The sequence below is a fragment of the Thunnus maccoyii genome, chromosome 16, assembly GCF_910596095.1.
Source record: "Thunnus maccoyii chromosome 16, fThuMac1.1, whole genome shotgun sequence".
Lineage (NCBI taxonomy): Eukaryota > Metazoa > Chordata > Actinopteri > Scombriformes > Scombridae > Thunnus > Thunnus maccoyii.
In genome coordinates, this window is record NC_056548.1 from 23,839,205 (window position 1) to 23,856,834 (window position 17,630).

General features: G+C 41.7%; 1 protein-coding gene across 4 annotated transcripts in view; it reads right to left on the reverse strand.

The window, feature by feature from the left end:
• alk (ALK receptor tyrosine kinase) overlaps positions 1-17,630 on the reverse strand; it is a 352,978-nt gene that overhangs the window by 18,922 nt on the left and 316,426 nt on the right. For all 4 annotated transcript variants that reach the window (XM_042387785.1, XM_042387784.1, XM_042387787.1 and 1 more), the window contains 8 exons: positions 12,826-12,991; positions 11,179-11,326; positions 7,784-7,894; positions 7,283-7,424; positions 6,087-6,254; positions 5,581-5,679; positions 1,542-1,697; positions 335-448 (listed from right to left, as the gene is read on the reverse strand). In XM_042387785.1, coding sequence (XP_042243719.1) covers positions 335-448; positions 1,542-1,697; positions 5,581-5,679; positions 6,087-6,254; positions 7,283-7,424; positions 7,784-7,894; positions 11,179-11,326; positions 12,826-12,991 — 1,104 coding nt within the window. The remainder of the gene's footprint in view (positions 1-334; positions 449-1,541; positions 1,698-5,580; positions 5,680-6,086; positions 6,255-7,282; positions 7,425-7,783; positions 7,895-11,178; positions 11,327-12,825; positions 12,992-17,630) is intronic.

A 17,630-nucleotide genomic window follows, 5' to 3' on the forward strand; every position in this document is an offset into this window, starting at 1 on the left:
AAATGTTAAACGGACAGTTATCTCCCGTGGCAAAGTGCACTGTTGGGTTAACGCCTCCATCCACCCATCCTCCTCCAAACAAGGACGTTTGTTGACATATATTGATGTCATCTGAACTGCACCACTGCAGGGTCATAAGTACTACGGCTGCTAGATGGCATCTGTCACTCAAACATCATTTTTGGGCGACTGACATTACAACCTGTTGTGTCATTTTAAATGGGAGGATAGTCTCCTCCAGAATCATATCTGAAGTGGAAAACCCGGACAGGCTGAAAATTGATAGTATTTCAGCACCATATGTTGTCTGTTTTCAATCCTTACTGACACTTACTTATCATGACTCCAGACACAGCCAGCAGCAGGGCGGCGATGAGGGCCGACGTGCCCACAGACAGACCCAGCGCCAGGTGGGAGAGAGACGGTTGAGGAAGCGGCACGGACACCTCTGCAACACGAGGGGAAACAACAGCGTTGCACAGTTGTTATCTTGCCCAGAGGAGTATTAACATTCACTTCGCCACCCTGATCCCCAACTTAATTAATGATGTGAAAGCAATGAAACAACAGAGCTTAGGAGCCGCGATGGCCGGTGCATGTCAATTCCTCTTTTCTGCGGCGAGGGGAGATCTCATTTCACTTGTCTAAGCTGAGGAACAAATCTGCACACCGAGAGAGACCATATTGAGATGGTGACCTTTTATGACCTAGCATCAGAGAATTATCTACTGCTTGTCATTACTGAGAACAGATTTGCAAATCATAGGACAAGGATAGACTCTAGGTCATTAAGATATTATTGAGATGGTAATAGCCCTGTTATTTTGCTTCACATTATAAAGTGACATCCCCCCATATTAATTCATTTCAGATCTACATTCATATATTCATTATTCATCTGAGATTACAGATCATAATTGAAGAGGCAATTTAAGGTCCACAGGGGTTTGTCTACATTCCTTTGTTGCAGTTTAACCCAAGAGGAAGACACAGTACTTGTGTGAAAACTGATTTTAGTCCTAATAGGCAGAGCCAGATGCATGAACTTAGGGTCATTAAGCCCATTATGAAACACATTTAAATCCACTGTATAATGTCACTACATGAGTATCCAGGTGAAACCTTTTATCCTAAATCCTTGGTATGATAAGATAAAGAGGTTAAATCTGACTGCAGCACAGAGATAAATTACAAATCACAGAACAGATAATACTGCTATAGGTGTGCTGTATCCATTTTCATTAACAGGTTAGCTTATCCTGTGGACTGATAATTATTATGAATGATTAAGGCACTATTAAAAACGTTCCTCAGATAAAGATTCAATAAAGTACAGAGCCTCTGGGCTTAATTACTTTTGTAGATTAATTCATTATCTTTTCCGTGAGTCACAGTCTATTACAGGTACCATTACAGTCAGCTTAATCCAGTCCTGTGTTAGGATTAATTTCAGATATTTGTGTGGAAGAGAGAGAAACTGACTGTGGTTCTTCATCAGTCAGTTTAAAGTGTGTGTGTGTGTGTGTGTGTGTGTGTCGGACCTGTAGCGTTGATGCAGGACACCCCATCCGGCGCCAGGATGAGGTCATCTTCGCAGTAGCAGACGATGCTGTCCTCACTCTCGTGGCATTCACCGCTCTCACAGTGGCTGCAATTCTGCACCGGACTGATGATCACTTCACCATCTCCCTCCATAGCTTTTTGGCGCGCACACACACACACACACACACACACACACACACACACACACACACACAAATTTCTAAATGAACAGGGTTTGATTAGACTCTCAGGATGTCTCCTTGTACAATGATCAAAAGTTCAATACCACTACAATGTAATTAACCGGAAATGATCCTAATTACAGAATGTATGAGGGTCGGGTTGTGGAGGTAATATTCTCCCCATCATCATCACCCAGCATACACTCTACCAAGATACATAATATTCGATACACATCCCTGTGTGTGTTGTGTCTTTAGCCTCATTTCGGCTGCTCATTGCTGCCCACATCTCTGATTTTTTTCTGTGATTCAAATGGTAAAAACAAGATTTCAGTCTGATTATTACACGACTGTTGTGTATCTTAAGTAAGTGTCAACAAATTGAGGTTTGTTGGGAAATTTGTCTGTGTTTGAGAACCCTGCTGTACGGTACAGTCAAGATACTTCATATACATAGAACATTCAGGGATTAGATGTGAAGACTACAGTTATCCATCCATCCATCCATCATGTATAACCACTAATCATATGGGTCACAGGGAGCTGCAGCGTATCCCAGCTGACACAATGGGCGGGAGGCGGGTCTGCAACCCAGACAGGTTGCCACCATCACAGGGTAAACACATGTAGACAGACAATCATTCATGCCTACATGTCAATTAACCTAACCTGCAAGACTGTGGGAGGAAACCCACACAGCCACAGGGAGAACATGCAAACTCTGCCTAAGCAATAACTACTTACGCCCTACAACAGCACAATGTTAAAATAGGAAATGAGCAATGCCATTCAAACTATTTCTCATTTTTATTTCATGTATGTGCTGCTGCTGTGTTCTGGTGGGGTAACACATTATTTGTGACCATGAAAACCATCATCCAGAGCTCATGGCACGGCGTAACTGTTCCATTAAACTTGACCTCTGCTGTTCTCTCTGTTTCATCTGCAGTCTGATTACATTTCATGAACAGTTCTACCTGGAATAATGCAAAACATATGAGACGTATACAGCTGGTGTGTGTGTCATCATGTTGGATGGAGGGTTGTGAGCTTGCAGATTTTCATTCTAGCCTCTTATTACCACTGATTCTGATTGGAGGTGTGTTTATCAGTAAACAATCTGCTTTCACTGGAACAAAATCTGCAAACTCTCCGTCTTCCTCAGCAAACTATGCAAACCTGCCGTAAACTGTAAAAAGAAAGACTTTACAACATTGTTTACTTTAATTCGATTTAAAAGTATCTCATTCTCTTAATTGTAAACTACAGCAACGTGGGGACAAATCAGTCTAATATGAATAATTTATAAATTGTCTGTGGAAGCTCGCACTCTTTAGTAAGCAAAGCAAATTCACTCATCTGCAGAATCTATTTTCTCTCATCATTCTGTTATCAGCTTTATAAGTACAAATACATAAATCGAGCTCAGGAACACTAGAAAGGTTTCAAAGGAAGAATACTAATGTCTTGACTACAGATGTTGATGGCATACTAATAAGTGTTTATGATACTCTGTATTACAGATCTTTAGACACAGTCGTGTTGAGAACTGCTTCATGTTACTTTTCAGCTGGAGTGAGGAGGGATGAGCCCTCACTAGGATAATGGCGTCTCTGCAGAGTTTCACTAAATATTTCTTCTTCTTCTTCTACGTTTTGCCTTTCTTTTGATATAAATGTAATGTATGTGCCATGCAACTATTCCCCACAACCAAAGCAATGCAAGAATCATAATGTATACAGATGAGTCATTTTCTCCCCTTAAGCTTGTTGAATAATGCTTTGCACAGATCTTTGCATTGCATGTGGAAAATGTTATTCCCTCTCCCATACACATCTCACTGATGCTTTCATTGCCTCTATTAAAGTGCATGTTTTGTCTATATGCTGAGGAAACATTCAATAGGACAGTCTATGTCTATTGTACTTCCTTCAGACTGGTTTTTGAAGCAGTCTTTATTCAGTGGATTTAGGGCACTATTGCAAACCAGCTGCCTCTGTCAACATCATTGGAATGATTTTTGATCCTTTTTTAGACTTTCAATGCACACAGCGGGGCTGTCCAGCATCACCTGCTGTTCTTATTTGAGCTCAAGAACCTGCCTGTGCAGTTCAGGCTGAGAGGGAAATTACTGGCGTAGCCATTTGTGATTATAACTTCAAACCACAAATGCTCTTAAACCTGACCTTTACACAGATGATATTCTTTTAAGTTATCAAATTACTGATATTACCACCAAAGATTCTGCTGGCGTGTTATGATAATGATTCTGTCCTGTGGGTAATTTGTTGCTCATAAATCATGTCACTTTCTGTCTATGAACAGTTTGTTCAGGTCTCTCATGCAGGAATATAAAACCTTGAATAGATGTTTAGATGTTGGATGGATTCACAAGATCACAAAATCACGAGACTGTGCGAGAATCCATCTAGTCTGGCTTCAAGTCATGCACTTGTGTCCAAACCGCTGGTGGTTCGGACCAATCAGCATCGTGAATCCAGCTGCCTCGCAAGGTAAGATGGTGATAGATGGTTCATCAGTTTCCATGGATGACTTCTCAGATGGTTCTGTGCATCAGGTTATATAGATGTGACTGTAGAGACTATACATCTCTGATGTCTTTCTTTATTATCTCTTACATCATTTATGATTTTCTTTGTCATGAGGCTATAAAAACATGGTTGCTATACTGTAGCTGTTTGGGAATTGCTTTTGCACAAAGAAAAATAACTTGTTATATTTGCACATTAGTTGGTGATCTGACCAGAACTACTACTACTACAAAAGTGTGAGATTCAGAAAATTCAAAATTGAACAAAAATGATTAAATTTGCTGTGAAATTAGTGTGTAGACATTTGAAATTTGATGAAATGTCCTTTTTTTAATTCATAACATAGACCAGTGAAGCTAGAATATGTCAGAGTGGGACTGCTGGGGCCAAAATAGAGATAATAATGTGTAATTTAATAAATGAGAAATGCTGTGCAGTGTGAAAAACTAAATTCTCTGTCTTATTTACAGCTCAAGTCTTTTTCCTCCAGAGGAAACGAGGTAAGGTTGATGAAAAATGAAAGTGATGAGTGTTGCTGTTGAAAGAGGCTCTGCCTCACCAGACAGCATCACCGCTATTAAAGCTCAATGAGACAGAGATATGGCTGCGTACTTGACTACAGCCCAATGGAAGACAATTTTTAAAGCCACATCGATGTCTATTTTCCATTTTGTTTTCCATTTCTCTATAGAGCCGAGTGAAGAGGGAATTTTACATGATGTATGGTTGCTCACCAAACTTATCACTACAGCTGAAATTTTCACAGTCAGGCTTTGGTTTTCTGCTTCCACAGTGTTATGATTTAATTCTAGGAACATTAATACCTGCCAAGTTCAAATGTGTAAGATGAATAGAAAAGAGACGGGTCAACAGGTTTACACTAGATTAATTCACTGATGAGTTTCTCCTCCTTGTCTGGAGGTCTGTCTTATCAGTTACATCATACTGTGTAGAAACTCCAGACTCGGCCCTCCATGCCACAACTGCCATCAATTTTTACAATACCCTGTTTTTGATGTTACAGAGTAAAGCAACTCATCCGCATCTTGCTGTATAAATCTACATTAGTTAAGTGTTGTGAAAGCTTGTACTGTAGGAGGCAAACCACAACAAGATCAAACTGAAAATGTCAAATTGCAAAAGCTGCTTTTGCTCATCATTCTGTGAAGTACAAACACATTAACTCCAACCTACAAACACTAGAAAGGTATCAAATGCTGAATACAAATTTCTTGACTGCAGGTGTTGACTGCTGACTAGTTTGTATGTAATTTTAAAGACAGCAGAGCATCCTTTCACATTACCTTTCAGAGGATAGAGGAAGGGTTCTCCCTCTGGACCGAGGAAGGACGTGCCGTCGTCACCGTCATGTCTGGGGTTGTTATCTAAGGAGGTGTTGCCACCTAGAAACCAGGAGGGAAACCACAACACAGTTAACAAATGACATACCTCAATGCCAAACACATACTGAAGACAAACATTTCAAATCATGTTCCACATATCATCCACATGTTTTTATGATGAGCACATGTTGCAATTACACCCATTTCACATTTTCATCCTTCTGTTTCCCAATAAATTCTAATATAACAGTTATTTGCATTATGCTCACTATGCCTTATGCTGTATACTACCCACAGCTATAATGACTCAGTTTTCTACTGGGGATCATTAAAGTTTATCTTACACAACGAACAGAGTTTTTAATGATATACACTCAGTATGAGGAGATACGAGATGTCCAAGACTATTTATTTATTAAACTTTTACTGGATGTTCGAAAAAACCCTCAGAAATCTCATGAACTAACCCCTGTAGCCTCCGCCGCCGCCCCCGGACATACAGCCGCCTCCGCCACCCCCGAAGCCGCCGCGGGTATGCCAGAACTTTTGACAGGCCTGCCCTCCCTGGCCTCCCAGCACCAGCGGCCTGCCACCCTGACTGGCAGGGGCACCGTCATTCCAACCTCCACCTCCACCTGTCACCAAACACAAAACACATTTGATATGATGTGAAGTCAAGTGCTGCGTGGTGAATGTGAGTGTGACAGAGAGAAAGGAAGAGAGAGGCAAGCAGAAAGAGAGAACTCTTAAGTGGGTCAAAGTTTTGGGGGTGTTGGGGGTGGGGGTGGGGGAAGATGCTTAAATGCAGAAATACATGTGTCACACACACATGCCAATTCGGCAAAGAAGGTGAACACATATCGAGTATACACACACATATATGGAAATCCAATATTAGTGATAACAGTGCTGTTCAGAGCACAGGGACCACAAAAACATAAAAATCCCTTTAAAGAGACCTGGTAACTGGAGATTAAAGTTATAAGCTAATAAAGTTAAAACTAATCCTTCCCATATTCCCTGGTGCTTGCCAATTTTATTTTCCCCTTTCAATTTCCTCCTTCTCGTCTGAAGCCTGAGAGATACAAACAAATGAAAAAAAAAAAAACACACTAGCAACAAAACCCCCAAGACATGCTGAATATTTTATTTTTCATTCACCAAGTTTCCTCAAAAGTAAACCTTGGGCTTTGTGAAGATGTAAAAATCAATATCTTATGTTTTCTGGGCAGTTCGTCAACGGCGAGCACATGAATAATGGATCCTGCAGCGTGGATGGATTTAACATTACACTGATAGACTGGAGCATGTAGTGTTGCCCTGCAATGACGGGGGACAAAGTGCTCCATATGAATAATCATGAGGAGGGGCCATGCTGTGTTTTGTTTTCACCTGAGCACAAACACTGGTGCACAGAGGTGGAAATAAACAGCTACAGGATAAATGGACACGTTTAAAATTACAGGCAGACATTCTAATAACGGAGGAACAGAATACACACGACCTCTCTCAGCGGTGAGTAATGGTTTTAAAATCTTGGTCTCAATATCTCAAACACACTCACTAAATTATGTATTCCCAGTATTTCCCTCTACGCACACCTCCATGCACGTACAGGACTATACAACACACATAACAAAGCGGTGGACGGTGTGCAGCGTACCTGCGGCGTTTGACTTCCCGTTGCGACCCGGTTGGCTGAGGTCATAGTCCATCTGCTCCATCTGGGTCTCTACTGGGCTGCTGTAGCCTCGGCCACCTCCCCCAGCAGCGATGATGAGGGGGATGTACACTCCTTTGTCCACCTGTGTCATTTTTATTTACAGTTATACTTTTGTAGAGAGACATATCTTAAAACTTTAAAGTAATATCTAGGATTTTAGGAGAATGGCTTGTTGGTTAGCTTATCTGTTCAGAGATGAGATACCAAAAATAACCGATGTGTCCCTGGTGTATCCTCAGCTGCAGTGATTCATAACCATCAACAATATGCTAGAATATTCAACTTGAAGACACAGAGTAACTGTGCTGATTTTATATGTGTGACACATATTTTTACTGGAATATCACACGAATCAAACGCTATAAATGATATGCAGTTCCTGAATATCGAGTATAAAAATATCAAGTCCCTGAGTGCATTGTTCCCTCAGCACACTCTTACCTTGAACAAATACGTAGCCCCGCCACCTCCTCCTCCGCCTCCTTTCACTTGAGTTTTGTTCACCATCGGGCCGCTCTGTTCCTGGCAGATCTTATTCAGTATGCCGTTGGCCTGCAGGGAGGGAGAGGCATGTCAGTACACCCAAGAATTGCTTTCATAGATGTCAGTTATGTATGAGAAGGCTGAGCAGTTGCCAAACTACAGCTGCTGTGAGTTTCAGGATTTAGTGTTATAATGGCGAGCGAATACCAAGCAAAAAATATCCAACACACACAGACGCACACAGACACTGAGAGGCAAGGTACAATGTTCTCTTTAAAAAGACAATCTCAGTGTGATTTGAGTTTTTATTGATCTCCAGTTTAGTCTCTGTGTTTTAAATGACTGTAAATCTGTGATATTGTTGTAGAACAGCTTCTTGTTGATGAATAAAAGTTATTGATTGAATAAGACATCTCTGGATTTGTTTTCTATGCTAGCTTATTCAGCTTTTTAAGAAATATTCAGGTTTGTCTCTGTCTGACTTTATCTCTACATGTCCATGTTACCCGCTTGATTGATGACATTTTTACTGCGTAGCAATAACAGTGGTAATCTTTGCCATCTTTGCTGTAGCTTAAAAATCCTCCTCAGACATGTTTTAAGAAATATAGAAAATACTCTGTCTCCATTAAAAAACTGTTTCTGATGTGGTTTTTCCACAACAAAAGTTCAATTACTTGTTAAAATCCTTCAAATGACATCTCCTCCTTCTCCCTCATTAAAAATCCAGAACCTATGAATATGCAAATCTATTTCATTACAGAAGTTTAACTGCTGAGCACAAGACGTCTCCTGCTTCACTGTAAACTTCATTCTCAGTGTATGAGCACTGGAGGCTTTATGTTTCCACATTACACCTGTATAAACTGAATATTGGACCAGGATTGGTTTCCAGACTAGTTGTGATGTCACAAATCAAGCTTGAAGGTTGACGCCTTAAACTCAAATTTAAAATGAGCACAGAGAAGATGAATCTGAAAACATCATTCTAAACTACAACTTAAGGAACAAGGAGAAAAACATTTTTGAGTGGAGGACATCAAATGACCCATCTGATCTTAAAGGGGTTGGAAAACATTTAAAAAATAACCTCAAAATAATTCTATTGGCATTATGTCTTAAGTTCATTTATCACATTAACCAATAAAGACAGAATGTTAATCAGCTTGTCATTGTTCTACTCTGATCCCAGAAATACAGCCTCCTTATAAAAATGGAACTACATGTTCTGTTGGTAAACAATGTTAAATGCAGGGACTTTGCCATAACTGAGGTTTTGTCAACTGATGCATCTGCCTTGAGTGTTCTATCATCCTGAACTGGCTGGAGCCAGTCCTACCCTGAGAGTGAGAGGGCATCAGTTTCCTCCCCTCACCTTGTCTGAACCTCACTCACTCACTCACACACACACACACACACACACACACACACACACACACACACACACACACACACACACACACACACACACACACACACACACAGACACTCACTCATTGCTCCCTAGACTCCCTGTCTGAACTGAAAACTCTGAGGGGCTGGGAGGGAGGAGGAGGAGGCAGGACTTTGGTGACTGTGATTGACAGGTGGAGGGGGTAAAAGGCAGTGCATTCAAATGCTCTGGGAGAGTCTTCCTAACTCCCTCTCAGCCAGAGAGAGAGAACGACAGAAAGCAGGTGTGTGTCCTCGAGAATCTTCTTTTATATGCGTGTGTGTGTGTGTGTGTGTGTGTGTGTGTTTGTGCGGGGCAGAAGGACAAAGACATGCACAGAAAGAGCAAGTATTTGTCAGGACAAAGGGGGGTATCATTTCCCTCACCAGAGGGAAGGCTAGGTGTGAGGAAAACGCTGTTCGACAGCACAAATCACTTTCAGAGTGACCCTTTGGAAAGAGTCTCTGCTGTCAGAACTGGGGGGAAATAAGAGGAACCTTAAACGACTTCAGTCTCACTTTGGAACAAACCAGTCCCTCTCCGCTGTCTGGACTGAGCCCTTCACGACACACTGTGTTAAAAACTAATAACTGAATGACAGTGGCGAGGACCCCTGCCTTCTAAGCGACACATTCTGCCTCTTGAAAAGAAAAGCCGCTGTAACCATGGTGATATGAGGCAGCTGCTAAAACAACATCATCTTGTAATTCATTTCTTACAGTGTTTGTTTTTATGTAAACATTGGAATTTTCTTTTGAGTGCTTTAATGACTTTAACCTTTTATAAACGGTTTATCACCTGTAATTTGTACCTCCTCTTGAGAAATGTTTGTTTTATGCTCTTTGTAGAGCACTTAGATAAATACTCTAACCAGTTCATAATTAGGCTGAACATTAATTAGACTGGTTTATTACTTTTGTGTCGACATCCTGTAGCTGCCTTCACAAACACAACTGATATTAAAATTGACTTCATTTCTTCAAGCAAATATTAAAGTGGTTTTAAGACATTCTGTGTTAAGGTGTGCATGAATATGTCTGTAGACAGAGAAAGACAACATATTATCATGCACACCATGTACCACAGTGACATAAAAGTACCAGTTCAAGCTATCCAGTCAACAAGCATTCAATGTGTGGACTCCACCAAAAGGAATTTTTAATGTGTTCTGTCAAACGTTTCAGATCTGTAATTTCCTCTATCATCAATGTTCCATGAGTGCTTAACTTGGGCGACTAACTCGTTTTTCCTTTATTTTCAGTAGTGGGGCAGGCCTATGCTTTTGAAGCGTTTAAATGGCGGATGATGGATAGTTTCATTGGTGACTAGAGGGATTGTGAGGTTTTAGTCTCAGCGTTGTGAACTGTGAGCTGGCTGCGAAGCTGCCAGTGAAGAAACTCCAGATCATAATGGATGACAGCCACCACTTCCAAAAGAACACACGTAGGCTTTAAGAGAGACAATGAGGAGATGACTGCCAGCTTCTGACGCTGAATTAAACTGTGGTTGGTGGCCGTAAAATGTTACAATTTAGAGCACAAGTTTCCAAAGTGAGGTCCAGGGACCCCCCCCCCCAAAGTTATCCTATTTATGGATGTTAAATAATGATGATTCTCACTGGAAGTTTCCCCTCCATCACTACTGTATGTAGGTGAACAGTGGGCGGTGATACAATTCAATGAAATTCATAAGCAACTTTAATCTTCCTACACTGGAGACAACAAACACATGGAGGATGGTAGATGACTGTTGTGCAAAGAAATAAAAATAAATATTATATGTTTATTATATGTTTGATTCATGAAGTTGTGTTTACAGCTATTTCTATTCCATGGCTTTATTTTGTTTACTGCATGATAGTTCTCCTCTGAAGGACAATGAGGAAGACTTACTGAACTACAGTGAGTTCACAACAACTTACATTGGGACATGCGTCCTCTCCTTGCTGTCCCACCAGGATGTAAAGCAGCTCGCCCTTCCTCAGCAGAAAGTCTCCCGTGATGTAGACGCCATATGATCTGCTCATGGTCAAAACACTTCGACCGCCGGCTGCACCGTAGGCCGTGATCCTGGGGTTTAACACACACCAACGTGTAGAGACAAACACAGAGACAACAGAGAGATAGAAAAACTAATTAGCAGGATAATTATCCTAATGATCCAGGAAGAGAAGGTTGGTTAATTGTTTTCAGTGTTTCTCTTCAGTTTTCACCCGACAACGACACATTTATTGTATATGAGTGTTTATCGGAAATAACCTGAGGCTGATAAACAGTCCTCATCTATTCTTCCAGCCATTGTATGAGTGCGCAGCATTCAATAGTGGCCTAAATAAATTTTGGAAACACTAACACACTTTCATCCTTGGTGATTTAATAAAAATATTTGACCTAGCATGGCACACTATTCTGTATCGCACACATACACAAATCCATGCACAGACTACAATACAGGGCCACACAAACACACACACACACACCTTTGTAGCAGAAGACACTCATTTCAATGCTCCAGTTTTCTTGGCAGAAAAAAAAAAAGCAATTTGATTGGTTTTTGGGAGCGCTTCGATATTTCTCCTCTCTGGTGGTGGTGCTTGGTAGGGAGAGAGACAACGCTGCCCGGTGCTTGCTAGTTACCTCAGCTGTTTGCCTAATGACTTTTGGGAGATGCAGAGCGCATATTCATCTCTGTGGCCGTCTGTCAGCTTCATTTACAGGCTCTGCCAGCTAAACCAGGCCGCATCAAGACCACAATTCTGGAGTTTGTGTGAAGCCAGGAGGTGTTTTTCTAAAAAACTCTAGGATTTGTGTTAAGATAGTGCTGTTGACGCTGTTGTTAGTTAGGTGTTTTAAGACTCAAGGGTCTTGGCTGAGCTGTGTGCGATTGTGTGCCTTGTTTGTTTATGTGTTGATGTGGGAGGCAGCTTTCAGAGACGTTTTTTGTTTGAACTGTGGAAGTCAAATCCAAGTTAAACGCCTCATGTTGTCATGAATGCCCACAGGAGGAATATTGATCTCTGCACAAGGTAGCGGATATTATGGTATTAATCCTAGTGCAGTACACAGTTTGTGGGTCAAGGTGCTGAGGCTTATTGTTGAGGTATTTTGAAGCCTTAGAGGCCACCAACATAGATATGAAGGTGGGTGGTTTTTGGACTTTGGAGCCAGGTGTAGTGTGAATCATGCTATTTAACTGCCACTACTCCAGCCTCTGCTCCCTGCTGCAAGAATCTGATAGTGATATTTCTCTGTTTGCTCGTGGAAGATTGATGCGCTGCTGATGCACAGAGGAGAGGAGGTGGGCGAGCGAGAGGAAGAGTCTACATACTTGTGAGAGATGTAAGATGCACAGAGTGTACTTCCTGCGAAGAAAGAAAGGTTAAGTGTGTGCTGTATAGTGTACGTGTGTTGAGTACCCATGAGCCTGAGCATATGTTCCTAATGATTGACCAGGCAACGCACTGTAGGCAGAAAGAGATGACGTCGTTCCAGAGTGGGTGTTGTGAAAATAATAGCTATGTCTGATGTTTATGTGCTCTGAGGCTTTTGCGTTCTGGCAACAGTCCTACCTGTAGGTGCCAGTTTCTGGGACCCGCCACATTTGAATGCCTTTGAAGTACCCTTGGGTGCCTACTGTGACGTTGACGTTGCTGTTCCTGTAGGAGTTGAGGCACTGAGTGGGAGTCGGGCCTTCGGGGCCCACAGCCCCACAGGTATGGAAAATCCATTTTTTGGCTGCACACAAAGGAGAAGAAAACGTTTAGCATTTCGTAGAGCTGCGCCCGGCTGCAGAATCACATTTCCTTCACTGAGTCACGCATGCACTTAACAGAACTTAAAGATGATAGAGAGGCTGTGATTCACTGCGCACCACAGACTCATTACAGCTCTATTTGTCTTACATTCATCCCACTTCAACATCACCTACTGCTCTACTTTCACATCAATAAAACCCAAATATACAGATATGAAACAAATTATTACATATCGGGACGGCAAGCTGTAAAATGGAAGCTACTAATATGAGATGCCGCTATCGTCATGTTCACAACTGCAGCAGGGGATGTGGTGACAGGATCACAGGTGACAAACATTTCTCCTCATTTCCCGTGTAATCCCACGTGTCGCTGCTAATTGGAGTTCTTTTCACTGTAATTAGCACGAGATTAGTCTTGTCAGATGGAGGTGGAAGGACTTAACGCTGCAGTACTAAATCCTGATTTAAAGCTTGTGAACACAGAGAAGCGAGGGAAACACCAGGGAGTGAAGCACCTCTTTCTGTCTGTCTCTTTTGCTCTCTCTGCCTGCCTGTGGACACTCAGAGACTACTTATTATTCATTTCAGACCACGGCTGATTATTGCAAATGTGACACCCAGCTAAAGTCAAAGTCATTCCTGCAACAGAGCATCATATGATGACTTTTGTAGCCTCCTGAGTTGCTGCTCAGTGTGATTATCATGCTGTTTGTGATTAAATACAACGGGGCATGGGTCTTGTTATTTTATTTTTTGCTAGAACAGATAGCGGGCTGGATGGTGACAGAATACACAAGAGAGAGAAGAGATGGGATGAGACGAGTCTCAGGAGTGTGACTTTAATTTATGATGTTTTCACCACAGCACCTTTTGGTGTTAAAATTGCCTGCTGTGTAGTGCCTATTAGAGTTGAAGCCCAGGAATTGAGATCCTCGTATTTACCAGAATCTCCTGCCAAAATCGACTCTCTGTGACTGAGGAAAATGACTGCAGCAAGTTGATATTTTTAGAATGTGTGTACCCGAGTGTCTGTGTTTATCTGTGAACAACAAAATGGGAATATACACCCTTTTGTTATTAACTGCCTGCAGTTGAATTATGGTGAGAAACGGTGCTTTCCCCACGGAGAAGAAATAAAAGTTTTTTCAGAAAGTCGTAATTTTAAAGCCCCCAAAAAACATTCATCCCTGAGTGCCTACTGTATTTCTGTCCCTTCCAGTCCAAATGATGACTAACATTTCACTGCAGCACCCTGGATGGACTGCACGTCCAGCATCATATTTGTCAATCTGATCCGCAAGATTGGTTCAGTCCAAGGGCACCCAGGAAGTGATTCAACATCAGCACTTCACACTGAGCTGTACTCTGTCTCCCTACCAACATCTCTTTTGAGGTTGCTAAAGTGTTGCCAGCAGAGACAATTTCAAGCAGGCCAATACACTCAAAAACACTATAAAACAGCACTACGGTAAGAGAATGATTTGGAGTTTACGCTGGTCTGCAAATGCACTCAAACTGTAAGAAACATTGTTGTGGGGTGACTGGAGTTCTGTCTGGCTCCCATCCAGTAAGAGTAAATTGATCCCTCAAGTCAGTATTTTCAACACCCAACAAGGTAAAAAGAGTTAAGACTGCTGGCAATAAATCCATCACTAGAACAGAAAAGCCCCCAAAACCAAATAGAGCTTTAAACATAAATCTTAGTGTACTTAACGTCTATGCACATAGTCTCTATAAATGAAAAGTGCAGTACAAATTAAATGTATTATTTATTATTACTCTAAGATGGAAATCAGTGAAGGTAGAACATGTTTAAGAGGAAGACATATGGTCTGAATTTATATTTTTTTTATTCATAGTTATTCAGAGAAGTGAATTCTTGGCTATTTGATGTAAATTTGTTCCTTCTATGTAAAGTGAGCTTGACTTTTTGACATTAGCACTCATGGTGTTGAGGATAGTGAGGCTCTCCGTTCTATTTCTCTCTCTGGAATCTCCCTAGGGTGCAGTCGGTTTCACACTTCAGCCCAGCTGATCGATTTTGTTGGTCTATCAATATGAGACAGTTCTTATGCACACACACACACACACACACACACACACACACACACACACACACACACACACACACACACACACACACAACCCACTCGAGCACACCACCCAACAGGCGTAATGAGCCATTCTGTGATAGGCACTTGGCAGAACAAACAAAAACAAGATGTGCTCTCACAGATGATAGTTTTCTCTAATAAGTGGTGTGCACACTTATCAGCCTGTCTGACCTGCAATACACTCTTACACACACACACACACACACACACACATACACACATACTGGTAAGCACAAACATCCCAAGGGAGACTCTGACTCTGTCTGACTGTTATATGAATCTCCTTTCCTGTGAACTTTGCCACCAGTACGATGCCATCATCATAACAAACACTGGCCTCCATCAAAGGAAAGGGCAACACTGCACACTGTCATCAGTGAGGAATTGCACAAAACAAGTCCAATAAAAGAGACAAAGACTGGGAGACAGTTTAGAAAAATGTCTCTGATTGGATTGCAGTACTGACAGCAATATTCCAGCAGTCTTTATCTCCTCTGAACAATATTGAAACAAGGCAAGAGTAAACATGTCATTCTTTATGAATGACAAAGACAGTCCTTGGGCTAATCAGTAACAAGTAAACAAGCAGTTCAGCACCCAGCTATGCCTATGAGTAGTTTTTAAATTGCCAGAATGAAGTAATGAGACACATTAATCCCAAAAAAGTGATCAGCAGTTTGCGAGGTATTGTGTGTTGTGACAGATGGACTGAGCCTCATCACTCGCTACAAGAAGGCATGCTGTGTTAAACTGTTATTTGATTAAGAGGCATAAATTCTCTAATTGTCATGCTTTTTGGCTTCAGCCATGATTGAACTAGCCAGGTTCCAGACCAGCTCTTTCCCTGGTAAGAGAAACAACCCAGCCAATCAATGCCTTACAGGCAGAATTAAAATTAGGCATGTCATCTTCTTTTGCCAGAGCCAGAATCAACACCAAACAGCTCCCACATTTCAGAGCTGCTTCTGAAATGGTTTTTCTTTGGGGTTTACAGTGAAGAGCATTCTTTAGTTTGATACCATTTCCACTTCATACACAAATGTGCATATTCATGTCTTCAGTAGATATGACAAATATTAAATTACCAGCTTCTGTTTTGACTGAAAATGTTGTTGATTTGACAGATATATTAGTCACTACTGAATGGTTAGGAGGGCAAAATGTCCTCCTCTTCCTCCTAAACTGAAAACTGAAAGGCAGTTGAGTCTGATTATCAGGCTGTTTTTGAGCCACATGTCTATGGGACCAACTATACATACATAAAAGTCTAAGTTAACTGGAAAAGACAAGTCAACACACCACAAACATGCTGCAGGTGAAGCAACTAAACACAGGCTACTCGTGCTTTCCTCTCTTAGCATGTATCCCCCTTATCCGGTGACAGCTGTCCTACTTGGGCCGGCCATTAGAAATATGGATCAAGGCTGGCACGCCATGAATGGATCTGAATTCCAAGTACAAAGCTTATGGAGCACCCGAGTCCAATTAATTACAAAAGCCTGTTTTGCGTGGCACTGCTCGTTATCAGTCTCATATCTGTCTTAGTGAGTAATGTTCCCCCTCCAAAACCCAAAGTAACAACAACTAGCTAACTGATTGCCGCAGGCCAGTGTTTATGAACAAGTAAACAATGAAGCGCAGGCTCACATCTCGCCTGCGCAGCTAATTAGCGAGCACATAATGACCAAAACTCTTCTCTGTATGGAGCGTTCAGGGACCGACATCTGCTGTCAGTTACTTTCAAGAGCCAATCGGATTGCTTCAATCACCATCCCTTCTGTCTTTGATTTGATGCCAGTTTTCATCTGCTCCACAGAACTTGTTTTTTGTTGTTTTCTGTTTTTGTGTGAGCGGAAGTGGAACACCTTGATATGAAAATGTGCTGTCTGTTCAAAGAAGCTAATGCTTGTACATCCTGCCACACTTTTGCAGATAAGGTGTAAATATGATGATGTTTTGTTACAGCGTGACTGTGTATTGTGTATAGTTGTTTTATGATCATAAAAGAAGCTGTAAACACTAATCTTACACACAGCCGAAACACACACACACACACACACTCCCGTTCATACGGAGCATGGCCACAGAAAAATAAGCCTGGAGCTCATTTTGAGGTTAGCGACGCCTTTTCTTTCCCATCAGGAGAGGTAATCACAGAAAGAAAAGGGAGGAAGCTCATCTAGGTTGACTTTTTCACACTCTCACGCCCAAAAAGCAAGTGATGAGTCAGCAGTGAGACGTGGGTGCCACACAGTAGGGCAGTGGTGAGAAATGAACGTGCCAGAATAGTGGGGGATCAATGGAGATGAGGGGAAAGAATGAGAAGAAAAGAAAAGAAGGAAGGTGAAGTCAGGGTGAAGGGAAATGGGGGAAGGCGGGGGGTGAAGTGGGACAAGAGGCTGAGATCAGAGGGAGTGTTGACAGAAAGACATGGCGGTGGGGTGAGAGGGCAGTAATGTGAACTAACAGACAGTCAATAAGAGCTTTTTAAATGGTGAAGATG